Source organism: Fomitopsis serialis (assembly GCF_022376445.1).
Source record: "Fomitopsis serialis strain Sig1Antser10 chromosome Unknown B0H18scaffold_44, whole genome shotgun sequence".
NCBI lineage: Eukaryota > Fungi > Basidiomycota > Agaricomycetes > Polyporales > Fomitopsidaceae > Fomitopsis > Fomitopsis serialis.
The window spans coordinates 61,885-84,916 of NW_025955004.1; the positions used below are offsets into that span (position 1 = coordinate 61,885).

At 53.9% G+C, this 23,032-nt stretch overlaps 8 protein-coding genes across 8 annotated transcripts; 3 read left to right on the forward strand and 5 right to left on the reverse strand.

Moving 5' to 3' along the window:
* Nucleotides 1-262: 262 nt before the first annotated feature.
* Nucleotides 263-3,006, forward strand: B0H18DRAFT_909565 (uncharacterized protein; the record flags this gene model as incomplete). Its single annotated transcript, XM_048041536.1, has 10 exons — nucleotides 263-397; nucleotides 466-641; nucleotides 704-777; nucleotides 1,111-1,288; nucleotides 1,346-1,509; nucleotides 1,560-1,741; nucleotides 1,879-2,185; nucleotides 2,235-2,368; nucleotides 2,421-2,659; nucleotides 2,718-3,006. 10 exons carry the CDS (start codon nucleotides 263-265, stop codon nucleotides 2,731-2,733), a joined length of 1,605 nt encoding a protein of 534 aa, XP_047892156.1. The 3' UTR covers nucleotides 2,734-3,006.
* Nucleotides 3,007-10,206, reverse strand: B0H18DRAFT_1013542 (uncharacterized protein). The gene is made up of 32 exons (XM_048029111.1): nucleotides 10,005-10,206; nucleotides 9,895-9,945; nucleotides 9,157-9,245; nucleotides 8,722-8,977; nucleotides 8,391-8,658; nucleotides 8,217-8,336; nucleotides 7,953-8,161; nucleotides 7,748-7,894; nucleotides 7,599-7,613; nucleotides 7,555-7,572; nucleotides 7,446-7,534; nucleotides 7,314-7,418; nucleotides 7,265-7,291; nucleotides 7,080-7,224; nucleotides 6,955-7,018; nucleotides 6,667-6,898; nucleotides 6,460-6,634; nucleotides 6,376-6,405; nucleotides 6,231-6,320; nucleotides 6,065-6,122; nucleotides 5,920-6,012; nucleotides 5,779-5,870; nucleotides 5,597-5,726; nucleotides 5,427-5,549; nucleotides 5,010-5,373; nucleotides 4,781-4,956; nucleotides 4,571-4,732; nucleotides 4,275-4,518; nucleotides 3,881-4,225; nucleotides 3,729-3,826; nucleotides 3,469-3,681; nucleotides 3,007-3,409 (listed from the first exon to the last, which is right to left on the reverse strand). The coding sequence occupies exons 1-32, from the start codon at nucleotides 10,050-10,052 to the stop codon at nucleotides 3,132-3,134; spliced, it is 4,554 nt and encodes a 1,517-aa protein (XP_047892157.1). The 5' UTR covers nucleotides 10,053-10,206; the 3' UTR covers nucleotides 3,007-3,131.
* Nucleotides 10,207-10,811: 605 nt separating this feature from the next.
* Nucleotides 10,812-11,685, reverse strand: B0H18DRAFT_1013548 (uncharacterized protein). The gene is made up of 4 exons (XM_048029112.1): nucleotides 11,494-11,685; nucleotides 11,416-11,438; nucleotides 10,951-11,366; nucleotides 10,812-10,899 (listed from the first exon to the last, which is right to left on the reverse strand). The coding sequence occupies exons 1-3, from the start codon at nucleotides 11,544-11,546 to the stop codon at nucleotides 10,978-10,980; spliced, it is 465 nt and encodes a 154-aa protein (XP_047892158.1). The 5' UTR covers nucleotides 11,547-11,685; the 3' UTR covers nucleotides 10,812-10,899; nucleotides 10,951-10,977.
* A 291-nt stretch (nucleotides 11,686-11,976) lies between these two features.
* Nucleotides 11,977-13,598, forward strand: B0H18DRAFT_955682 (uncharacterized protein; the record flags this gene model as incomplete). The annotated part of the gene is made up of 3 exons (XM_048042378.1): nucleotides 11,977-12,429; nucleotides 12,593-13,148; nucleotides 13,504-13,598. 3 exons carry the CDS (start codon nucleotides 11,977-11,979, stop codon nucleotides 13,596-13,598), a joined length of 1,104 nt encoding a protein of 367 aa, XP_047892159.1.
* A 117-nt stretch (nucleotides 13,599-13,715) lies between these two features.
* B0H18DRAFT_449528 (uncharacterized protein) lies at nucleotides 13,716-15,275 on the reverse strand. The gene is made up of 3 exons (XM_048038141.1): nucleotides 15,199-15,275; nucleotides 14,090-15,144; nucleotides 13,716-14,039 (listed from the first exon to the last, which is right to left on the reverse strand). The coding sequence occupies exons 2-3, from the start codon at nucleotides 14,796-14,798 to the stop codon at nucleotides 13,882-13,884; spliced, it is 867 nt and encodes a 288-aa protein (XP_047892160.1). The 5' UTR covers nucleotides 14,799-15,144; nucleotides 15,199-15,275; the 3' UTR covers nucleotides 13,716-13,881.
* A 685-nt stretch (nucleotides 15,276-15,960) lies between these two features.
* On the reverse strand, nucleotides 15,961-16,741 carry B0H18DRAFT_955684 (uncharacterized protein; the record flags this gene model as incomplete). The annotated part of the gene is made up of 3 exons (XM_048042379.1): nucleotides 15,961-16,215; nucleotides 16,323-16,503; nucleotides 16,707-16,741. The coding sequence occupies 3 exons, from the start codon at nucleotides 16,739-16,741 to the stop codon at nucleotides 15,961-15,963; spliced, it is 471 nt and encodes a 156-aa protein (XP_047892161.1).
* A 429-nt stretch (nucleotides 16,742-17,170) lies between these two features.
* Nucleotides 17,171-19,537, forward strand: B0H18DRAFT_1085600 (Aldehyde/histidinol dehydrogenase; the record flags this gene model as incomplete). Its single annotated transcript, XM_048031936.1, has 13 exons — nucleotides 17,171-17,293; nucleotides 17,346-17,676; nucleotides 17,736-17,816; nucleotides 17,972-18,129; nucleotides 18,183-18,187; nucleotides 18,211-18,402; nucleotides 18,457-18,499; nucleotides 18,541-18,806; nucleotides 18,860-18,950; nucleotides 18,974-19,047; nucleotides 19,152-19,201; nucleotides 19,263-19,393; nucleotides 19,442-19,537. The coding sequence occupies 13 exons, from the start codon at nucleotides 17,171-17,173 to the stop codon at nucleotides 19,535-19,537; spliced, it is 1,641 nt and encodes a 546-aa protein (XP_047892162.1).
* Nucleotides 19,538-20,574: 1,037 nt separating this feature from the next.
* Nucleotides 20,575-21,259, reverse strand: B0H18DRAFT_449634 (uncharacterized protein). Its single transcript, XM_048038142.1, has 2 exons — nucleotides 20,692-21,259; nucleotides 20,575-20,636 (listed from the first exon to the last, which is right to left on the reverse strand). Exon 1 carries the CDS (start codon nucleotides 21,185-21,187, stop codon nucleotides 20,846-20,848), a length of 342 nt encoding a protein of 113 aa, XP_047892163.1. The 5' UTR covers nucleotides 21,188-21,259; the 3' UTR covers nucleotides 20,575-20,636; nucleotides 20,692-20,845.
* Nucleotides 21,260-23,032: the final 1,773 nt, after the last annotated feature.

Genomic DNA, 23,032 nt, shown 5'->3' on the forward strand with positions numbered 1-23,032 from the left:
GCAACCATCACCACTCATTCCCTGCAAGGGTGGTACGTGGACACCACCCTCATGGAGCTCGTGAGGATACTTCATGCTGAATAAATTACCTGCATACAGTGATGTATTACGTGTCAGGACTGGTAATCTGCGTGCTTCGTCGGAAGTTTGGGACTCCCTATATTAACCCCATAGGACTTTCGTACAAGAGTGACTGACGTTGCTACGTGCTTGCGTTTTATTCCGTCTATTCTGCACCCATTCACCACGATACCTGAGTGATATGAGCTCCGGGTTGCCTTCCGGCACGTACACAATCACCAATGTGTTATACTCCAACCGCGCGAGCCTCACCAAGGGAGACGACGAAGAGATCGTCAGCTGCAAGCTCCCCCATCCGGAATGCGTCGGACAAAAGGTCAGCTCAATCGAACAGTGACCTTCATATAAGCGGCAAAGACTGATAGACACTCGCTCTAATTTCAGTGGAGGTTCACAAGATATCCCGGGGACCGTTACTCCATACGGAACGAGGAACATCAACTACACGTTATGACGCAGACGAATGCGGCTGAAGCTGCTCTCGTTTACGGTGTTCGGGACGATATTTCGATGGCCTGGACAATCAAGGAGTGTGAAGATTACGGATCAGATGTTTACAAGTCAGTAGGAGTGCGGCGACATTACGTGCGCTTCGTTGACGCTGACACTTCTGGATTCATAGCATATATGCGGAGGGGTTTTCCAACCTCGTCTGGACAATCGACGATTGTCGAAACGGAGCGCCTGTACGACGAAGTTTCTCGGATATCATATGCCACCAAGTACTTAATGGACCACAACAAACACAGATCTCACTTGTTCGATTTGCAAAGGACAGACGCAACATGTGGCAGGCGAGTATTCTTACAATACGCTCACCCTACTTCACCACGCCTTACATGTGCTCCATCTCAGATAAGTCCATATCCGCCTGCGGCTCGCAGGACGTCGCCTGTCGAAACGCCCGGGAACGACAAATCCACCTTGACTCTGGTCTCTGTGGATCAAACGTATGTCTTCACGTGTGCCGCGCTCCGTATCTCGCAGTCAACATAACATGAACTACTAGCTCTGATCCGAGGTACCTAGACGTGGAGTGTGCATGGAAAGGCCTTTCGAGTCCTGGCATGATTTTGCACTTCCAGGAGCCTCTTTCGTTGCTATATCGTGGTGAAGAGGTCGCAGAGATGACGGTGCCCGGAAACGGGATGTTTGTTACAGAGACGGAGCGCATCCGCATGCACTTTCATCCGAAGGATAACACCCAGTGAGCACACGTAACCTCTGCCGTTGTGGAAGACACAGCGACAAATCATACCAACAGATTCCAAGCATTTGCCGCTGCTGTACTGATCGATTGCGATGTACAAGCGCGTCTGCGAATCAAGAAGTACAAGCTGTATCATTCCAATCCTTCCGAGCAGGGATCGGCCCAGGACAGAGACTACGTGTTCTGTCACGGATGGGTAAAGGAAGTCAGGTTCAAAGGTATGTGCTATGACCCATCATTCTCCGAGCTGAACGTACTTGCATTCTAGGACTGCACTCCTTTCGGGAATGCATCACTCTGAAGAACTTGAGGATGCTAGGCAGCGCCAGCGACTCGCGCACACATGAACCCTACATCAACGCCGCCATAGATGTCCATATCATGAATATGGGATGTCTGCTCACGTTCTCGGGGGATGCTGTCATCAGCATCTACTACGGGAATACTAAAGTATGCTATGGCATATGCATTTCATGACCGCAGTTGTCGACTTGTTCATATTATCGGACTGTAGCTAGGCATAGCAACCCTTCAGGTACGATATAAGGGCCCCTGTCGCTATTGAGTATGCTCATAAGGTTCAATAGGCCTTCACTATCGGCCCTAACGTTGATACTTATCGAGGAGTGCGGTGGAAATCCCGCCCCATGAGCCCGGCAAATGACGAACTGCGCAGCTTCATGGATCGATGGGTCATGACACAGCTGTCATTGCCCGTCAAACTCGTCGTTGACACAATCAGCACGACCGTCTGCGGGAGCCTCGTCAACCTCCCACCCTTCTCTATCGATACCCAGATAGAAGGCTTCGGAATCGGCATCGTTACCTCGGTCGACGTTCATATCTCACCCAAGGTTCTCATTACGCGAGGACTGTCCTTTGAATTCACAATGGGTAGGCGTGTTTCATAACAAACTGGGATCATTGCGCTGACATTGTGCAGACAATCCGTTCGATACTACCCTTGAGCTCAAGAGCATGCAGCTGCAAGTTAGCATCAGAGGTTCGCACGTGGCAACCGTTAGGCATACGTTCAGCGGTGTCAATGGCGACAGACATGGACGTTTTGTTATACCCGTGAGTCAACAACTCGGCCTAACGCGTACAATGTCCGATAATCGCTTCGTAGGCCCGCGGGAAAGGCAAGAGCCCGAAGATATCGCATTGCTGGTTGAACGCAGGCTACATCAAGAGTTTTCAGTTGGCTATCTCCCGTAAGGCACCGCTGGACGTCTTCGTGGAGTCTGCCGACATAGTGTACGTGCTCCATTCATTCCTTACCCGTCTTATACAATTGAGATCGTCCCGCAGCGTTGATAAATACCACTTGGATGGTCTCACCTATGACCCCCACAACATTCCCTTCCGGTCAGTGGACACAATGCTAGTCAACAGTCGCACACTCATAACGATGCCTGCTAAACAGCTTACATGCCTTGTGAGTGGCATGACTCGGATGGGGATCGTCTGCTCAGCGCGACGAGCCTCTCATGCCACTCCTCCTCTCGTAAAGCTTGTCTCGTCTTCGTTCTCTGGAAGCATGGTCTACACGCTGTCTCGAGACACCGTCATCCGGCAGCACCCCTCACATGTTGTTTCCCGGTCACATTGTCGAGCCTTTCGTACTGCCCTGCGGTTCACATTGTACGCCAGATCACTCACAGCGCGCATTGCTCCCCGGCCTAGCCAGCACTTGTAAGCTGTCTCGTCCAAAGCGACTTCGAGCCGTTTGGCGCCACACTTCAACTTCTATCACGCTGTCTCAGCATCTGACTCAGAGCCGCCGTCGAGATATTAAACATAGCATATTAAGATTAGCATACATACATATCGTCCCCTATCAGAGAGTAAGCAATGAGATCCGCTCGTCCTTAACTGCAAACAACAGGATATACTTCTGGCCGTCCGCCTTCTTCCTCGAGACAGCGTCTCGAATTTGGTGCGCATAGGCCCCGTACTGCGCGGGAAGCGTCACCGCTATCGCCTTCCACGCTTCTTCGTCCGTTACCCAGCTCGCATTCTTCGACAGCTCGTCGAACACCGAGGCCGGCAGGTCGACCGCGATGGTGGGCATGCCCGATGCGGCTGCCTGCTTCACCTCAAGCGCGGCTTCGAACGCTAACGCACAAGTCATGGTCAGCCCTGCTCTCATCCGGTGCAGAGGTATCGCAGCTCACTTCTATCCAGGAACATCTGCTTGGTGTATTTGGCGCGCTTCTTGGTGTCGCTGGGCAGTATGAGTTGTACATCGGACCGGCTGACAGGCTCCTTCGGTCCACTGGCCAAGGGTGAACTCTCAGCAACAGCGGGGACACCGGAGATGGAGGCATCAATCCTCTTTTGTTCCAAGAGCTGCTGCTGCAAGAACAGTACGAGTTCGTGTCGTGACACTACCCAAAAGGTTAGTCTTGGAAGAAAGAAGATAATTTCGTGTTACCTTCATACTCGGTGCCCCGTAAGACACTCTTGACTTTGTAAGGTAGCCATGGCTGGTCAGCCCGTCGCGCAGTCCTGGGCCGCGGATAGACAACGAAACTACCGAGATGAAGCAATGACTGACGCGTCCGCAAGACAGTTATTCAAACTTACAGAATGCCTTCGCGGTAGCAAACGTCCAGATGATTCTCGCCATCGCCGTCGGCGATGCTGGAGTCATAGATGACATCGGTGCTGATGTTGTGCTGCCAGAGCATGGCTGCCACTTCCAGGCGATCGGCGAGATACCCAGGCTGGTATGAGACAACGTACACATCACAACGGCGTGGGCTCCAGTAGCCAAATGAGCGATGCTCCTTGAGAAGAGTCTTGACCGACGCGCTTTGGAAAGCCGCCAGTGCAGCGGTAATCTTGTCAAGAGCAATTTGAACGGCGACAGCGCAAGTCATTTCGGACTTGGGCTTGGGTGGAGAAAGCCGAGATATGAGGTTGTCGTACCTGCCCCTATCGTAAATTCTCGAGTTCTGAACGAGAATGTACTACTCACCGTCCGCCTGCTGCCAAGATGTCTGACCTCTTGTTGCGCCTTACTACTTCAAAGCAGACTCCGTCTTTGAAGTACGGGTTGCGATTGCTCGTCATCAAAGGATTGAAGAGGATGGGTCGCGTCACTCCCGAAGCCGCCGCAAAGGCAATCGTGCTCTTGACATCCTGAATGTAGGGAATGAGAACAGGTAGTAGTGCGGGTGCTGCCTTCTCCAGGCGTGATACGACGCTGTCAATGTCCTCGTCTGTACTGATTGTCAACGGGGCGCCCGGGAGTAATATAAGTTCGCTACTGACCAACATCGCACAATAGCTCAAGTTCGTCCGCAACATTCCTCGAGATGCCCTTGCGCAGTAGCATGGAACGCTTTTGAGACTGAGAAGACTTCGTTTGGTCGAGTATGTCCATGACTGCATCGCGCACATCGCTGGGCACACGGTCCAAGGCGACATCGAGGACTACATCAGGGTTAGCAAATAGCTCACATGGTCTAGCAAGACACTTACTTCTTGAATGTGATATATGAATCTCATACAATTGGGCCAGATTCGCAAAATTATTGAGGCAGTCGTTGACGATTGACAGCGCTTCAGCAGCGGCAGCAGTGGGCCCGACCACCAGATCCGGGGTGATGATATCGAACACTGCTGCCTTTGCTACCCTGGGATGACCGGAGACAACGCTGCGCATGATGTGGTCAGTGGTAAAGCAGCAGATCGCACAACAATCACACACTTCGGTCGGTAGATATCGCCGATGTAAAATCGTTTGATTCGCTTGGTTCCTTCTCGAGCCGCTAACCTAGCAAAAGGCAAAAGAGCGTTGTTCGGTAATGCGACGACTTCGCCATGTCGGTCCAAAAAGACTGCGCGGTTGCGCTCTTCTTCAGGATTCGTGTTTGGCATGAGTAAGGGGGGCTCCATATTCACAGCGCCGTGAAGACGGAATATCTCCACGAGACAATCAATAACCTTGCCATTCAGCGTCACATGTTCCAGAAGCCCGGCTTGTGTGTCGTAGAGAAAGCCCCGCACGGGCTTTGCAGGTTGATTGAACAGCGAAGAAAGGACAGCCTGCAAGTGAGGTGAATCCGGTTTGGCTGAACGATACAGTAAGGGAGATTGTCAGGTACGATTTCAGCAAGACACTTACTCATCATCTTCAAAGCACCCTTGAAGTACTCGTCTTCCAGACGCGGAGGCAACAATGAACTCTGCGACAGTTCCAGCGCAGTGGGTCGATCATTCGGGTTGTGCTGCAATAGCCAAGTGATGACTGCACGATGTCAGCGCTGAGTGAAGGAGCGTGGTCGATTTACATACTCCGTCGTTGTCTCGCACGGTGTGGTTGCCAACTGATAGGGAAGAAGATACCGAGCTTCCGCAGATCCTCTAGGACGGCGATACGCTCCGCACCAGTCGAGAACGTGTAGTTCATCTCGAAGAAGACAACCTGTGATATGCCGTCAACGGTTGCACGACTGTTTCGACTAAGAATGACGCACTCCAAGGCTGTAGATGTCAGCTTTCGTGTGGTCGCGAGGTCCTCCCCTGGAAGATTGTACTTCCGGAGCAATGTAAAGCCTCGTTCCGACATCTGTATGTAGCGTCACCGTACCATTCAACGTAGTATAAATAGGACTCACCCAACGTCATATCCGCATCCTGAACGTTGGGAGCGGTGACATCAGAAGGATCAACAGCGGCCAAACTCGAAGTTGCAAGACCGAAGTCGCCAACTGAGACATGTCAGTGATGGTGAACCCCGGCGTACCAGCGGAGATTCCATACCTTTGCAATCTCCCTTGCCGTCTACGGGAAGATTAGGACGTATTTCATGCAGCAACATCTCAGACACATACCTATGAAGATGTTGGTTAACTTAATATCTCGATGTAGCTACGCGTAATATGATATGAGCAAGCCATGTTGCCAGTAGGTGAATGGTTCCACTTACGATGCCGAGGCTGGACATGTGCACGAGTGCGTCAACAATCTGTTGAAACAACCGCCAGGCATCTTCCTCAGAAAGCCCTTCAGCAATGCGCTGAGTTATGTCATAAGCTGATCGCATCCGTCAATCAGCTTGATGCAACACGCACCTCCTTCAGAGTTTGGCGCTCTACATACTCCTGCGAGAAAGAGTCATGTCACTATGTCTTGTCGACCCGAGAGAAATGACTGACCATCTGAATGTATAGCGTCCTGAAGACAGTCGGTGCCGGGTTCGCAGCAAAGGACCCGTTGCTTTTGAAGAGACTGTCGAATGCCTCTTCGCTCTCCCCGCTAGACGCAGACTCGCTCCCTTTCTCGGGGTCCGCCGAGCCCGAACGCGTGAAGTGGATGCTGGGGAAAGAGTGTCTACTCCCGGAGCCTATGTCATCGAGGTCGACGGTGAAAGGGTCAGGGTCGGATCCCGCGAGCGCGAGTCGGGTACCGACGTGTCGCCGTCTGTTGCCGTTTCTCGATCAGACTCGGACGACACTGCCGTAGAGTCTGGCTCCGACGTTTCCACCCAGGTCGTGTAGTAGCGGACGATAGAGCGGTGGTTCAAGCGGCTTAAGGCGTTGACCTCTCGGAAGATCTTGCTGTCGCTCTGGGTTGCACGCAATCTGATCTTCTTCACTGTTGATCGTCATGAACAAAGACAGTAGCGTCAACGTTCAGTGGTCATCACACACCTGCGTAGATACGAGAGTCGATCTTATTACGGGCTTTGACGACGGACCCAAACGCGCCGCGACCCTATGTGTGCAGTAGAGCAGGTCAGAATGCACGTTGAGCACTATAAACGTTGTGCTCCTACCAGAAGCTCGAGTTCTTCCCAGTCCTCCTTCCACCTGCTAGCGTGCTTTGCTTTCGGAGGCGGCATCCTGAAGTAATCAGTCTCGGGAGAGCCATTCACAAATGGATGCCACATAGGCGTCTTTGGACCGGGGTTCGCGCGGTGCCTGACAATACCGTCTTGCACAGTTACTACTAACTATAGACAGCGTACCTGGGATGGGTATGGCTGCACTTCGCACTGTGGCAGGGAGACAGGGCGCCTTGCATGTTAGCAAGCAGACTGCCGGAGGAAACCGGATGCTTCTTGCTCTGTGTCAGCATGTCGACCGCTTGCTGCTGCAGATGAGGGAGATCGAAGCTGCCGCAGTCAACGTCATTAACAGACCAGCACTCCCATAGACGAAGTTTCGTACAGTTCCGCAGTGCCGTGTGCACGTCGGGGAAACGCTCCGCAACATCGCTGCCCATCAACATCTGGAGAGTATGATCCCTACCGCATGAATGTCTCGGAACTGGTGTACACCAGTGGCGACTCGACCGCCTCGGGGGCCACCTACCCTCCTCGTCAATCACTTAACGTTGCATTACTGCACCTGAACTTACCATCCTTCCGGTATGGGCGTCTCGTCCACCTTAGGGTCCATGTTGAACCCAAAGGGTCGGAGCGGTGAGATCGAGAAGGCGGACGTGGTACGCACCTTGAAATTTTGACGATCTTCGTCTGCCTCCCTCTTCGCGCGGTGCAAGCCCGATATGGTTGATGCATAGCCCGCGATGTACAAGTTCACGGGCGTGAATGGCTTGCAAACCAGAAAGTATCTGTAGGAGGTAGTCCTGTATACGGCGAAAGATTCAGTCGCGCGATTGCGAGATGGTACTCAGTATTACGTACAGATGCACGGTCTTCGCGGAGCCAGTCGCAATCCTCGAGGACGTCTTTGAGCGTCACGGCCGGCCGTTGCTCGGTCAGGATGATCAGTCGAGGAGACCCGCTCGAAGTGGGACTAGTCAGCTTCACTGCTAGAGTCGTCAGAACATTCGCGTGGCGGATGAGCGTGAGGCGCTGGATCTCGCTCTCGAGCTGCTTGAGCTTCTTCCTGCCTGTGCACCAGTTTTAGTGCCATGCAACTTACAGCTATTTGCTGAACGAGTTTACCTTGCGTTGTGGTGTAGTACTGTGCATGGAATGTGATGGAGAGCAGTTCGAGGGGCAGCGTCTTCTTCTGGTCGTCATCCTCGCATACAGGATCGGCTTGGTACATGGTCCCTAAGCACTCTGATTTACTCACTCGTCAGAAACGGCTTCGTCACTTACTCAAGTAGCACTTACCTTGCCTCGGATGGAACAGCTTGACCTTGCTGAACCGCGCACCCTGCCACTCGATCTCCTGGGTGAACGACTCGGTCGGAGTAAGATCTTCTGTGGTTGGAACTTCCGTTGCGTCGGACATCGCTCGCTTGCGCACTTGCTGCAACCGCTCCCGTTCAAGCTGCTGTCGATACGCGTCTACACGGATCTGCTCCTCAAGTTCCAGAGCCAGCTGGTGGTTACGCTCCTCCTCCTGCTCCGCCTGTTCTTCCTCTTTCTGCCTCTTCGCCTGCCGACCGAGCGTCAGCCACCACCAGTCGAAATCGCCAGTCGCAAATGCAATATGACGTACCAGTTCTTCCTCGTGGGCGCGTCGGTTCATCTCCGTCGCTAGAGATCCGACGACCTCGACAGGAGGCTTCACATTGTGCGTGATCCACTCCTGTGCGAAGGTGACGATCTGGAAGACCATCTCTTCGCCCTTCTGTTTCTGCGCTTCCGCATGGATGGTATTCGAGAGCTGCGTTATGTCATTGGTCTTGAGACCGTGGATAGGTTGTTGTATCGTGAATGTCGGACATGCGATAGTGGGGTATGTCTTGGGAAACCTGTGTTAAAACAGTCAGTGACAGAAGGAATCCCATTGGCGGAGCGATCCTTCTGAGCACCTAGCTAGGCAAACCCTAACCCCACGGGACCCCAATGGTCGTCTGTTCAAACAGACGTTGCGATCCCCAGCAAGATGGCGACGACAGAAGCACTTCCCAAAGCAAGGGACCAGACTCACTTGGTGTGTAAATGGAAATAGATCTTGTCAGTGTGTTCGGGGTCGGGGTGAGAGACCTTGATGATGAACTCGGGCAAACGTGGTGCTCCCTGCATTAAGGCATCAGTTCAAGGAACAACAGACAGGTAACCCGACTTCTGAGTGCCTTTGAATCAAAGGAATGCCAGTACACAGATCCTAACAGATGGAATGAGAAGATCCGATATCTCAACGCCAAGGACCAGAATGTAGTGCGCTGCTCGAGGAGCGACAAGACGCTCGACATGTGGAAATAAGGCGGCAGGCCCAGACAGACGGCGCTCTACATCTGGTCAATTCGCATCTTAAAGAGTCGCCTGCAGACTGCCCTAACATGAATGGAAAGAAGGAGCACATAAGAGATTAGATGTCGCGACGATGGTGCATAGGTATCAGGCACACTCTCAACAACGATCTTAACTCCAGGCGTGACGGCAACTCTTCAGCGGCACCTATGACGACTGAATTTAAAAGCTGCGTTCACCGGCAGAACAACGAGCAATACAAGGGCGCCTTGTCGACTGTGAGGTCCTGCATCGCGGTGGAACGCAGCGAACAACGAGATGTAGCACCCACAAGACAGGGGCATCAAGGCAAAGCCCAATGATAGGCAATGTGACAATCTGAGCTATTTGGCAGGTCGAATGGGTGGCCCGGTTCCCTCAACGTGGGCACTCGAAGTCGGATGTACTGAACGGAAACAAAACATAACGGGCGTACCTTCCAAACCTTTGGAGGGGGGCAGTCGATAAAGTCATTGTCGTAAATACTCTGCCCGTTCCCGTCAGCCCTCCCAATATTATTGTTCGAACCTCTACCCGGGTGCGTACCTTGAGCGCTGTAATCTCCAACTGTTGGCGTTCTTCCTGAGATTCCATGGCGAAGACCAACAAGCAGTCGACCTTGTGCTTGAGGAGGGGAGGGCCCAGCGGACCTCGGCAGCTCAAGCTTGCATCGCTCTCACCTCTGTATGTACGTGGATGGGCGTTGCGGGAGGGAAGATCGAACAAAGCGCCTGTTCGCGCTCTGCTGAAATGAATCAGGGAGAGTCATGCACGCGCTTGGCGCATTGCATCTTCCTTTACAACAGAATTCCCTTTTCCGGTCGTCACGGATACTGTTGTGACCCCACGTGTGTACCTGTCACGCATATCCCGAGGGTGCTGAATGCCGACAGAAGCAGCAACAAGTCGGATCTAGACAAGATCTTGTCAGAACGATGCTCTTCAGGCCGTGGAAAACGCTCGGGCTTGTTCTTATAGCAAGAAGTTGTTCTGCTCAACTACAAAACGGGCCTATCGTCACGTGGACGCGTTGCGTACGGAATTCGTACGCGAGGCCGTCGCGCGGTCACCCTTCCTTAGGCGAGACCACGATGCCTACATCGTGGTCAGACACACGCTGAACCTGCGCTGAACCATCAAAATGAAGCACAGCAACGTAAACAATCAAGCGAGGCTCATTGTCCCAACCAATCCTACCAAGAATGACCACAAACGTTCGGCGTAGTGGCAAGTTCGGGGGTGCTTCCGCTGCACAGTTCAGCTGCAGGGCACGTACGTCTGCGCACGCTTGTCGACTTGCTCGGGAAATGCTCTCATCGAGGTAAGCTGGAGCTTCCCATCTTTCATACCACAAGATGCATATGATGTATATGGCTGAGATTACATGCTGTTCGTCGATTACAGTCTACAAGGTACACGAACTTCAAGTCGGGTATGTGGTCTACTGCCATGGTCAGTGCGACAGTGAGGAAACGTCGGACTAAACACGTACTTCTGCGGCAGGTAATGTACAAACTGCTCAGTTGGTGGTGCCTGTAACACCCGTATTTCCGTTGGTAGTGGCGGCGGTGGACGGTTGGGCACCGACGGCCGGCGCTGCAGTGTTGGACGGCTGAGCACCGACAGCCGGCGCTGTAGTGGACGCGTTCGTCTGGGCGGAGGCGGGGGCCGCTGTAGTGGACGCGTTCGTCGGGGTCGAGGCAGGGGCAGCCGTAGTGGGCGCGTTCGCCGTGGTCGAGGCAGGGGCAGCTGTGGTGGTAGCGGTGCCAGTGGTAGCGGGTTGCCTCGTCTGCGCAACACCTTGCCGCATTTTTGCGTCACCCACATCTGTCTCTGCGTGGTGCCCACCGGTGCCCGTGGCAGAGTCGACGAAGTCCATGGCACCGCCCCTTAGCTTGTCGCCGGCGCCTGCGATCTCTGTCAATCGCCTGCAACATCCACAACTGCTTTGACTTACCCTCTACAGCGTTCCAAGCTCCTCTATAATTCTATTTTCAGGGAAATGCCTTTGTTATAGGCCATTCTGCCCACTCACCTAACCTTCTGACCGAAGTTGGCACCTGCGCCGTTTCCACTCGTGTTGGCCATAGTGATATTGAGAATAAAAAATGCGATAATACAGTGTCGTGATGGTCGTTGAGAAGAAGTGATTGCTGCTGCTGCTCTGCTTCGAGCTGCTTTATATACAGGTGGACGACCCCACTCAGCCCACTTTATGACGGTGTCGCTGAACCACGTCTGACGTCATTATTATGGTGAGTAGCTGTCACAGTGAGTTTGTTACTGATTCGTCACGCGTGACATTTGTTCTGCAGTCGTTTGCATTCTCAGGCTCAACTTTATAGGTACAGAACACTGGCAGTCTCTGACTTCTAACCGCAACCACACCGCAAGTCTTCGTTGTAAGCTTCTACACATTGTGAAGACTTCGCGTGAGATGGCGAGCTCACTCAGTCGGCAGGAACATAGATATAGACTGCAAGCTAGATTCTAGATACCATACTAGACTCGGAGCTGCATGACCATCCTATCTGCACCTTCAACTTACCTCCCACCCATCGGCAAGATCCAAACGTATTCAGCTGAGGATCTCACCAAGGCCGTCCGTTACTTGCGACTAATCTACAATCCAGACGTCCGCGGCATCCGGCGCGTCGATCGTCACCGCCCGCAGAATAACCCCACCGAATTCGCTGCGTCTCTCAAGTCCGGATCTCATCCTTCGTCGGATCCCATCTTCGAGGCCCTCCGCTCGGACGCCTTCGAACGCGCCTACGCGATCAGGTGGCTCACCGCGCTCGTCTCGCAGGTCTACAAGCTCCTTGCATCTGCTGACGAAGATGCGGACGAACCAGCAGGGACCCCGAGCCTCGAGGCCCTCCTCCAGCAGGCATCTGCCCTGCTGGCGATCTGTGCGGGCACCGCCTCCGCTGGCACGATAACTCGGACCTTTCGCTTTCAGAATGGCGACGTGCGATTGAGGTCCAGCTGACGGACGTGCCGCTCGAGAACCAGGACTACTCTAGCGTCGGCGCGCAGACGTGGGGGAGCGCGTGTCTCCTCGCTGAGATGCTCGTCGAAGACTCCGACATTTTCGGGCTACGCTCGCCACAGCAAATCTGCGTGTACTGGAGTTAGGCGCGGGGACGGGCCTGGTCAGCGTAGCACTCGGCAAGCTGCTCGATGCGGAGGGCGGTACAGGCGGCTCGGTAGTCGCAACGGACTTCCACCCGTCTGTCCTCGCAAACCTACGGGACAACATCGCCTCCAACTTCCATGGATTGTCTTCTGGTTCAACGTCCGTTAGCGCGCACGTTCTCGACTGGGCGAAGTTCCCCGCCCTAGACGCTCCAGCCGCGCCGTTCGACGAGCCGTTTGACCTTATCTTCGGCGCGGACATCATATACGAGGCGGAGCATGCACACTGGATCAAGAACTGCGTGGAGAAGCTCCTCCGCAGGCCGGGCCGCCTACCGCCTGCGTTCCACCTGATCATCCCGCTGCGGCCAACACACACGCTCGAGTCGAGTACCGTCGAGGAGCTGTTCCCTTCTTCCGGGAAGGGTGGTCCGAATGGGGACCTGATCATACTGTCGAAGGACATCATTGTCTGCGAAGCCAGCGGCGAGGTGCGCTCGAGGAGCGGTGCCGCGCAGGAGGTGGAGTACGTGCATTATGTGATAGGCTGGTGTGCGTGAGCATGCCATTCGGTTCCTCCGGCTATTAGAGCGAACTCTTCTCTTAGAATCTCGGTGTGTTCATATATGTTCTTTCTTTGTGCACGCACGGTCTTATTGGCCCATGAGCCAGGCATTGTGGACGACATGCTAGAGTTAGATTCGCGCATTTGGTGAGCCATCGCTTCCGCCCGCTCTCCAACGCAGATCGTTGATAGTCTGGCATGGCAGACTCAATTGTGTGTTAGACGTAGACTGGTCCCTAGGCGAAACTGTAGCAATATAACTGCCCTCTCTGGATACGTCAAATCCCTGTGCCGTTGACTCCCGTTGCCATCCGCTCCTCGTGGCTGGATACCGCCATGCAGGCGTGTGCACGTTACGGTACATCTGCGAGCCCGGACACATCCGCATCGTGGACAGCCGGCGCGATCGAGGTATGCCCTATGTTTGGGTCTTCTGAAAATTGATGATTGGATTGTACCGGTACATGCGGGGTATATATACTTCGAGGATTCCGCGCGCGTCCCACGGCGCGAAGAGCGCAGGGATCGCAATCAACGCCGCGTCGAGTACTGGGTTCTCGAGGTCATCGTCCTCGTTGATCGTAAGCGAGACGCCATGAGAATCCTGAGGAAGGCCATCGAAGACTTCGCGCGATAGAATTGATTCGAGCGAGTCGACGTGCCGGGGCTCCGCCACGCCTGATACGACGTCGCATGCGGGATAGTCCTTGTAATGGAAGACTACGCATAGATGTATCTCTCGTAGATTGCGACTGGTGATGCTGGAGAGTGCATAGCGATCGTGTAGCGGGTTCTCTCGAAGGCGCGTGTATCCTCGTCAACGTGGATGGTCAAGTGGAGGGTCTCCAGGCAGTCACCCATGAGTGAGAATGTGCTGCCTATATACGACGACGTCAGCGAGAGCAAGAGAATGTGAGGCTACACTCACCAGGGATTCTCCATTCTATGTGTAGGGTCTCCAGCGTATGAGACACCTTCTCCAGCACGAGCCCGATGGTAAGTCCGGCTATGGTGGAGTACTCCGCCACGCCTATGCGCAGATCCCTCAACGTAGTAACTGAAGGGGTACCCGCTGCCCAGGCGAGGGTCTGCTCTATGAGCGCAGAGTGATATAGATCACTCCTGTAACAAATAAGAGTGAACGTGGCGAGGGATGGGACCGATGAATGCGATTCCAGCGACGGTGGCCCAGCCATCACAGCAGAATCCCAGGTGCGTCCATATCCCAGAATGATGGTCAGTGTCGTCAGGACTGGGAAGCCTTCGACGAAGTTACGGAAGTGGCCAAGAGAGGTAAACCACTCCGTCTGTACCTGGAGATGGGTAACAGTCGAATAGCTCGCACAAGTAGCGAGCAACGAATCCGGATGCCCTTCAAGGCAGACTAGCCGCATGTCGAGCTTCGCCAACGTCTGTATAACATGAGAGGGCTGTTCCATGACGGCAGAAAAAGCGCAACTGATCCTGTTCAGTTGCAGTTCCGCCAGATTGGGAAGAGAATTGGTGAGCCTGCGCAAGTCGTGGGCGAAACGGAAGCGGCAGCTCGACAGCTCGAGGCGCGTCACGGAGACAAATTGCGCCAGCCGAAGAAAGAAGGACACAGGGGGTCTGAATGTCGTCCAGTTGACGCTGTGCATGGAGATGGTTTCCAGATGCGGTAGATGCGATGGTGAAATGCAAAGAGGCACGGTATGTGCGAAGGGCTTCCGCGAACGCTCAGAAATATTGAGGAACCTGAGGTCGTGTTGCTCGTAGAACTTTCTCGTCGCTTCGAGGATAGGACGCGCGATACGAAGTCCAGATCGCGACGGCTATAGACGTATATCGAATGCAGAGGTCTCAGGAGGTGGCTACAGATGGGTGCGTCGTAGTAGCGGTGGCATGTCAAGGAGAAGTTGATCAATGACCGCACGTCGTCCCATAAGAACTCGAGATGTAGTCAACCACTTCGTGCGGCAGAGTGGACGACATCTCCGAGTATATCTGTAGTAGATGTGTTCGGATAATTGAGGAAGGCGACAAAGTGTGCTGACTCACAGCAAGCGGAAGTTAATCTCCGAGGAGAGTTGGCAGTTCCCTCAGCCTTGGTGATTAGGATATTTTATCTGGCGCACGCAAGAACCTGAGTAGGATTCTCAAGCACGAGCGGGTGTAGGCGGCATTTAAGAGCAGTTGCGTTCAGTAAGTCTTAATGGGTCACATCTCGTGTATGTAACCTGTATATGGCAACTCACGACCGTCGGCGTGACGCCGGCTTGAATCTCCTTCGGACTCGAATTCGTCGTCGAGCTGCCTTTGCCTTCCGTCTTACTTGCAAGTCTGTTCGGCAAGGATGGTTGCTACGCGCGCTCGCCCTCGTTAGCCAAAGCTTTCAATCTCCAAGTATTCAGCTTTCCATGAACTTCAATCTGTCCACTGCTGCACGCCATGGGGAGCCACGGGGACACTATAAGCACACGCCACGGACTCGGAAGGCTGATCCCAAGCTGGTCTTTCGTCTTACTTTGTTATTTCTACATATCGCCAGGGTTTAGCGCGCTCGCTATCAAAGCCTTCAAGTGCTCAGCCTGAGCTTGCCATGAATTGCACTATGTCTACACCCCACAAAAGGCCGATCATGCATCTCCAAGCACAAAACAGGCTCGTCTCGCAGGTGAGTATTTGAGTACTTGAGTGGCCGTTTTGACCCGAGGCTCGGCCAGACGGACAGTTCGTTTTGTGGCGCAAGTAACCGAGTTCGAATTGAAGTACTTAGGCGCATTTCTGTTAATTCGCTGCGCAGTGCGCTCATCCAAGCTATTACGGCTCCCTCGCGACCTCTTGGCGTGGCTCCTCACGGATGTTGCCCGTGACTTCGGCAATGACCTCGTGTATGCACCAGAATTTCATGATCACAACATCCAGCGACGCCTCCATGACCACACGAGGAACTCGGATGCATACGAGCGGCTGGAATAATCGGTACGCGGGTGGTTGCCTCGCCTTTGATATACGCACTGATGGAACCTCTTGCATAGCCTTCGGTGTCTTGAGGGCACTCGGTACTCCGGATGACTGTGGTGTCCGGTCATAGACCGGAGAGAGCGCAAGCTTTGTAGCCCGCTAGACAATGCGACCCACAATCCACGGTAACTCTCGCATATCACGTGCCGTGCGCGTACTTCCTCCTCCGAAGTCGCGGACGAACTGTGAAGCTGTGATTTCGTGCGCTTCGCGGATGTTACATCCACCTCCGCAGTCCCCGACTTGTCTTTGCTGATACTCGGAACCCAGCGCAACGCGTCGCCCAGTATGTGTGTACGTGCAGCATTCCCCGAGGATTGCACGTCGATGCGGTGCGCACTGATTAAGTTTGTTTATAACATTCATCGAACAAGGTTTGGACATGGCTGCGTCGCAGTGGCACGCGCTTCCCAAAATTACAGCATGTTGCTATAAGCGCACTGCATAGAAGGAGACCAGTCCTCTCCCCGGGTACTCATTTTCTCGTTTAATCGCCAGTGAGCGGGTGTGGGTTGACATCATGGACGCTGACGATAACCTACCCACCTTGCAGAGGCTTCAGGCCACTGAGGGCCATCCGAGTCGGCTATAGCCTATGAACAGCCTAGACCTCATGGCGTCCATTAGAAGTTGAACACACCGCTTCCGACGCCGTGTGTATGCATCTTCAATCAACGCATCTATCCGTGCCGGCACACTACAAATGTGTGAAATACTTCCTATCAGTACTTGCCTCTGTTGTCCTTGCTCTCTCTCCTTCGTCCGGTGCTGACTTCTCGGAGTACCGCCCCAAGAGCGATCAACAGTGCTCGCACAGTGCGGAGTCGCTTTCAACTTGACTGATGTGTGCTCTCACTGAAATCATGTTCTTTTGTAGCGTCGCGAGTTCAGGCAATCGTTTCAATTGACTGCGAACCAGCGACTCGGACAAGACGTCTGTCTCCTCTAGGCCTCCTCGCTCTGCTCTGCTCTACTACGAGACCTTCGTGTCACTTACGACATCGCAATGGACGAAGACGGCCCTAGCTTCTTGCTGCCGCTTTCTCTGTTCTTCGTTGTGGGCGTAAGCCTTGTCATCAACCGCGGTTTCCATAACAATGCCGTGCCATTCAGGATACCACCACCTCCTGTGTGTCCCCCTTTGACGTTCAGTAAGGCCGCTCATGATGATCCTGCTGCAGCAGATAGGCCCCCGCTTCGAAGCGCGCACGATCCCGAATCCTAACGTGGAGTCGCATCAACGTCACCCGGAGCTCAGACCTTCGCCTTGGATCGAGGGCATCAGATATATCACTTGTTTCGACCCCACTGGTGGCTTCTATCTCGACACCTTACCAGCGGACAACACGGGTCAAATTCTAAACAAGATCGCGCGTGCAGCGGACGCCCAGAAGGAGTGGAAGAAGACCTCATTCCGGGATCGCAGACGTGTCATGATCAGCTTGAAGGAATGGCTCGTCGATAATCAGGAGACATGTGCGAGGGTTGTGTGCCGCGACACCGGGAAGACTCGTGAGTGCTGCCGGTATATGCCATGCTCGTGCAATGCATTGATATCGCCCATCTTATAGTACTCGATGCCGCACTGGGAGAAATTATGACGACATGTTCGAAGTTGGATTGGCTGATCAAACACGGAGAAGAGCAGCTGCGTCCGCAAAGCAGGCGGGGCAACCTCCTCCTGTTCTACAAAAATCTTGGGTCTGCTATGAGCCGCTCGGGGTCGTAGCGGCCATCGTATCTTGGAACTATCGTGCGTGCACTCCCGGAGAGTTCGAGCTGTGCCAATGCTGACGCTCCTGGGTAGCCCTCTACAATGCCTGGTCGCCTATCGTTGCTGCCCTGTTCTCCGGTAATGCTATTGTGCTCAAATGTTCTAAAAATGTAGTCTGGTCGACAACGTGGTTCGTCGAGGCGGTCAGGGAGTGTCTGCGGGCGTGCGGGCGCGATCCTGAACTGATCCAGGTGAGTTGTGACTACTTAGATGCTGGAGCTCCTACTGAACCGTCTGCGAACAGCTCGTGTGCTGCTATATAGAGGATGCAGAACCATCACGAGGTCTCCCATCATTCGTCACATCACCTTCATTGGGTCGGAGGACGTCGGGCGACAGGTAGCGATGGCCGCAACTGAGCACCTCACACCAGTCACTCTGGAACTCGGTGGTAAAGACCCGGCCATCATCCTGCCGTACACGAACCTCAAGCAATGGGCCAGTCTTTGGATGCGTGGTATCTTGTGAGTGACTCCCTCGTACCTGGCCCGTTATCCACTCCTGATTCAGTGCTCTAGCCATAACGCAGGCCAGAATTGCATCGGCATCGAGCGGCTCATCGTCCATAGCTCGCAGTACGACGAACTGCACAATATATTCAGCGTCGCGCAGAGGAGCTGCGGCTTGGATCGACGCTCACTAATCCCGGCGATGGGTTCGTACCCACTGTAGACGTCGGCGCGATGATCAACGAAGACAGGGTGCGACACACGGAGGAGCTCGTGCGGCTTGCTGCGAATGCCGGTCTTGATTTCCAAGGTGGAGAGCGGTACAGGCATCCGTACCTTGAGCATGGTACATACTTCATACCGACCGTCATCGGCGATGTGAGCCCCCAGTCGCAATGCGCGCAACGCGAGCGTGAGTGGTCAATCTCTGGTGTACATGGTAGTAAGATTGAGCCAAGCTTCTGGACTACAGTCTCCGCGCCCGTACTCTCATTATCAAGTACGAAACTGTTCAGGAGGCCATCGACATTGCCAATGGCACACGCTACGGTCTCGGAGCGAGCGTCTTCGGACCCATCAGGAGCAGTGCGTCAAGGTGGCGAGGCAGCTGGAGTGCGGCATGGTCTCTATCAACGGCTATGGCGAGTTCTACGTGAGCGAGTGTGCTTGTGCTCACCGAGAATCGTCCTGACTGACCTCCGCTGCAGTTGAAGTGAGTGGCAACTTACGATGGGGGGGCCCCTGACATGATATGTTCTTAACAGCCAAGATCTTCCGTTCGGTGGCACGAAGTCGAGTGGTTACGGCAGATTTGGTGCGCAGTGGTTCATGGACAACATGCATGGCTGTGATCTCACTCGTCATCGCAATCGCAGGGGGCGCTGAGGGTCTCCGAGCGCTCACGACGACAAAGGCAATCGTGGAGGACCGCTTCGGGTGGGCCATGCAGACAACAATTCCTCGGCAACTCGACTACCCCGTCGGCTCATTGAAGGACAGCTGGTACGTATACCCGCCTCTCCCTGCTGCCCATACAATTCATGAGGTCTTTCAGGGAATTCGTCAGCGAGCTGATCGCTTTGCCTATGGCAACAGCTGGTGGGCGCGGGCACAGTCGCTCGTGCAGCTCATTCGGGCATCACGCAGATAGCGGGGCTATTCTGGCGTGCCATGGAACGAGTTTCGCAAAGATGTACGACCATTTATCATTTCTATTGGTGGCGGCAGCGGAGAGAGCTACGATATCGAGACGGACAATCCAGCCCAGTGACAGCGAGAAGCGATGGAGAAAAACAAGAGGGAAAGCGATGTTTAAGCAAAACATGTAGTGAATGAAGGACGATGTTTAGCTCAGGAAGTACGAAGGGTAGAAACCGTACAGCGGTCTAGTGACACCCGGTGGTGATGGACATCCCTTTCCGGCTTTAACGACGAACCAACGGTCGCGTCGCCACCTCCAGCTCATCGCTGGCGCACCGCCAGTAGAGTGGCGGTAGAGTAGAAGGGAGTGTGTTCATTAGTTATACCGAGTCCGTCGAAGAGAATCATTGATGAGCCAGAGTGATCAGAGGCGGAGAGGCGGGGGCGAAGTCAAAGAACAGGCGATGACGTGTTGCACCAGCACCTACCAGTCCCAACCTGCGTACTTATCGCCTCTCCGCAAACGTACGGTAGGGCCACACGGTAGCAAAGACCGTCTTGTCAGCCTTCCTCGCTTTCAACTTGAATGCTCTCCACTGCGGCAATTACATGCCTCCCAAGATCTCAGGTTCCTACTCCTCGGGAGACAAGCCAATGCTAATGCTACGCGTCAGATATGATCATCGCGATATCGTGCACGTCATACCTCAGAATGCCTCTTCTCGCGGACTGAGGCATCTTCTGCCTGATGAGCTCCTGCCATTTCTCCTTTTGTTGACCTATCCATCCAAGCCCTAGGGGTCATGCGCACGAGAGAGTCCGAGGGAAATGTCAACCCCCCCTTTGTGAAGGTTCTCGAAACGATCGCTGGCCAGCGCATCATCGAGCAACTTGAGATCAGCATGCTGCGCCAGGCGATCCAGCAGGATCTTCATCCTGTCTTCCGTGCCATTCGTGTTGTGGGACCTGAACGTGAATGCGAGTGTTTCGATCGTGGTTGATGATACAGTAGATATCAACGGAGCAATCCAGGAGTAATCCGGTTTAGTGGGCATGTAATCCGATGGCGAGTCGCTTCAACTTGAGTTTGCCAAGATTGACGTGCGAAACTGTGCATGACACATGTCAGCCTGAAAACATCGACAAATCGTGACGAATACTCACGTAGAGCCTCGCCTGCATCTGAGGGGAACATCCAATATATGTAGCTCCAACTGACAAGTTGCAGGAACTGGCGATTCAATCTAGTAGTCGCTGAGTGTTGCCTGATTCGAGAGTGACGTGGATGGGAGTATATCTCGAGCTGGAGTCCTGCAGTTTATAACCGTGCACTTCTCCAAACGGATGAGGGATGTTTGGAACTGGAGTTCCACGGGTTCGCAGAGTGACAACTTGCGGAGTGAGGTGGGCTCTGTGGCAGGAATGCTTCGAGTCCTTCGCTCTGCCCCGTCACATAGTACACGAAACACAGTGCAACCAAGTGAGGGCAGGGAGTGCTGCTATCAATCGACCAACTGTGAGGCAGTCGAAAGGAAATGTTGACAAGCTGCAGCGAACGGACAGAGCGGAAGGTATCCAGGAAGGCTACCGAACGAGGTGGGATGTCGGCCGCCCTCCAATGGGCGTGTCGAATCCTCAGCTTCGTCAATTGGGGCAACATGTCAGGGCGCGCCAGTGCTGCCGCAAAGCGTCCCAGATGTGGAATACGTAGGCGCTCGAGGTGCTATCCAGACCACCTGCGATTGTAACGCGTGTCACTGCTCTCCGTAGCGGCAGTACGGCACGGAGCTGTTGAAAAGCCTCGTGACCTGCTCGCGCCGACGCAACGTAACATGGTGGTTGAGGCAGAACCAGCTGCGATGGTACCATGCCTTGCACACTAGGGTACAGGCGACCAGAGTTTTCCATTCCACAGGGACAGACCAGTTGCGACGATCGGCGAGGATGGTCTCTGAAGCCAGAGTTTCGATGACACGCTCCCAAATATCGATAGGGAACTCGCGTCGCTGGTTGGCAGCAATGATCGGGGGCAATTGCATGATATCACTCCTCAAGGGTACATCAGAATACAAAGACTCGAAGAGATGACTAGACTTACAGCGATCTATTTGCATCGTGAGTGGACGACTGTAGCAGAGTGTCATTGTCTGGCTGAGACATCGTGCTGGCAAGGGTGCTACCCCAAGTCACACGCACTGTAAACTCCGATGAGCTCGGTAAGAAAATATGTCGGGCGCACCTTGTAAATGCAGTGTATCCGTCTGTTCTGTACCACCAAGAAGCGTAGTGACTAGGTTTCTCAGGTCGGGAACCCAAGCGAGACAAGGACCTCGGGCAAGGGAGATACGGTCAACCTCCTCGCAACTTGATATGATATCGCGACCTGGATAGGCGGCGATGAAACGGTTTATCAAACCATCCATGGGGCCAGTCCGATGGGACGTTCGCTCCCTATCGCCTCGCGCGCTCGGACAATCCGTCGAAGATACGAGACGTGTTCCACAGCGAGCGGTGAGCCAGAATTCGAAGACAGGAAGCATAGTACCGACAGCATGAGAGACTGATGTCTGCTCAGTCCGCAATTGTAATCGGCATACCCTGAAGCCGGGTCCGCATGGCATCATGATGCATCAAGCTATAGGACACATAAGTGAGCGTTCAACAGGATGGAAGCAAGCCCTTGCCTGATTCGGTGAGCGAGACGCAGATGCGTCTCGCACAAGTCTCGAGTCTTTGGTTGCCCAATCTCTGTGCGCGCATTGCGACGGCGATATGTCTGTGCGGTAGAGTGTGGTATCCTATGTCACACTTACTGATTCGCGATAGGCCCAAGAATCACTGGAGCAGGTCACCAGACGCCTCTGCCACACCATCAAGGGACATCGATCATCATCGACTCGGAGACCCTGTAACCTGACAGGAATGAGCGCCGCCGTGGCGCAGGAAGTCCGATCCACAGGGCATAGATGGGTGGTGCAAACCGAGGGACAGACAGGGCGACGAGACAACGAGTCTGCATGGCAATGTCCAGACTTGCGAGACTGCTTGAATATTATCTCGAAGCGTCGCGCAAGGGCGGATCGCGATCGTAGAGTATACTCGGGGGTGACACGCTGCGCAGACCAGGGCCACGACCGCCAGCGTCACGGTGGGCTGATCCGCCGTCACTCCATTCGTCTTCGTTGCATTCGTCTTCAACGTGTTTGACGTCATAAGATTCATCCCACTCGAGAAACCACGCGCTTTTGGAAGGAGGAGCGAAGAGCTAGGTAATCGTGTCAGTTGGGCTCGCGCACCGACGATAATGGACGGACTGACGCGGGTTCTGGTCAAGGCTCTCAGTGTATGCGCCATGCGAGTAGAGGAGCAAAACGGTAACGCACGGTAGCCATTGTATGCAATGATTGACTGCCTGATTTCCCTTCCGTATGTAGCGGGAAGCCTGATCGAATGGCCGGAGAATCTCAGTCCTTAATCATGACATTCTCTTGGGCTGTGGCTATCA

What these genes read in the sequence shown, in the direction of transcription:
- B0H18DRAFT_1013542 (XM_048029111.1), bottom strand. Translation starts at nt 10,052, where the DNA reads ATGGAATCTCAGGAAGAACGCCAACAGTTGGAGATTACAGCGCTCAAG. An exon ending in GCGCCCACGAGGAAGAACTG is followed by an intron (nt 8,659 to 8,721) that starts GTACGTCATATT and finishes CTCGGTCGGCAG; the next exon opens with GCGAAGAGGCAGAAAGAGGA. An exon ending in CTGACATCTACAGCCTTGGA is followed by an intron (nt 5,727 to 5,778) that starts GTGCGTCATTCT and finishes GGCATATCACAG; the next exon opens with GTTGTCTTCTTCGAGATGAA.
- B0H18DRAFT_1013548 (XM_048029112.1), bottom strand. Translation starts at nt 11,546, where the DNA reads ATGGCCAACACGAGTGGAAACGGCGCAGGTGCCAACTTCGGTCAGAAG. An exon ending in AACTTCGGTCAGAAGGTTAG is followed by an intron (nt 11,439 to 11,493) that starts GTGAGTGGGCAG and finishes ATAGAATTATAG; the next exon opens with AGGAGCTTGGAACGCTGTAG. An exon ending in AGCTTGGAACGCTGTAGAGG is followed by an intron (nt 11,367 to 11,415) that starts GTAAGTCAAAGC and finishes CAGAGATCGCAG; the next exon opens with GCGCCGGCGACAAGCTAAGG.
- B0H18DRAFT_449528 (XM_048038141.1), bottom strand. Translation starts at nt 14,798, where the DNA reads ATGCACAGCGTCAACTGGACGACATTCAGACCCCCTGTGTCCTTCTTT. An exon ending in CATAGAATGGAGAATCCCTG is followed by an intron (nt 14,040 to 14,089) that starts GTGAGTGTAGCC and finishes CGTCGTATATAG; the next exon opens with GCAGCACATTCTCACTCATG.
- B0H18DRAFT_449634 (XM_048038142.1), bottom strand. Translation starts at nt 21,187, where the DNA reads ATGTTGCCCCAATTGACGAAGCTGAGGATTCGACACGCCCATTGGAGG.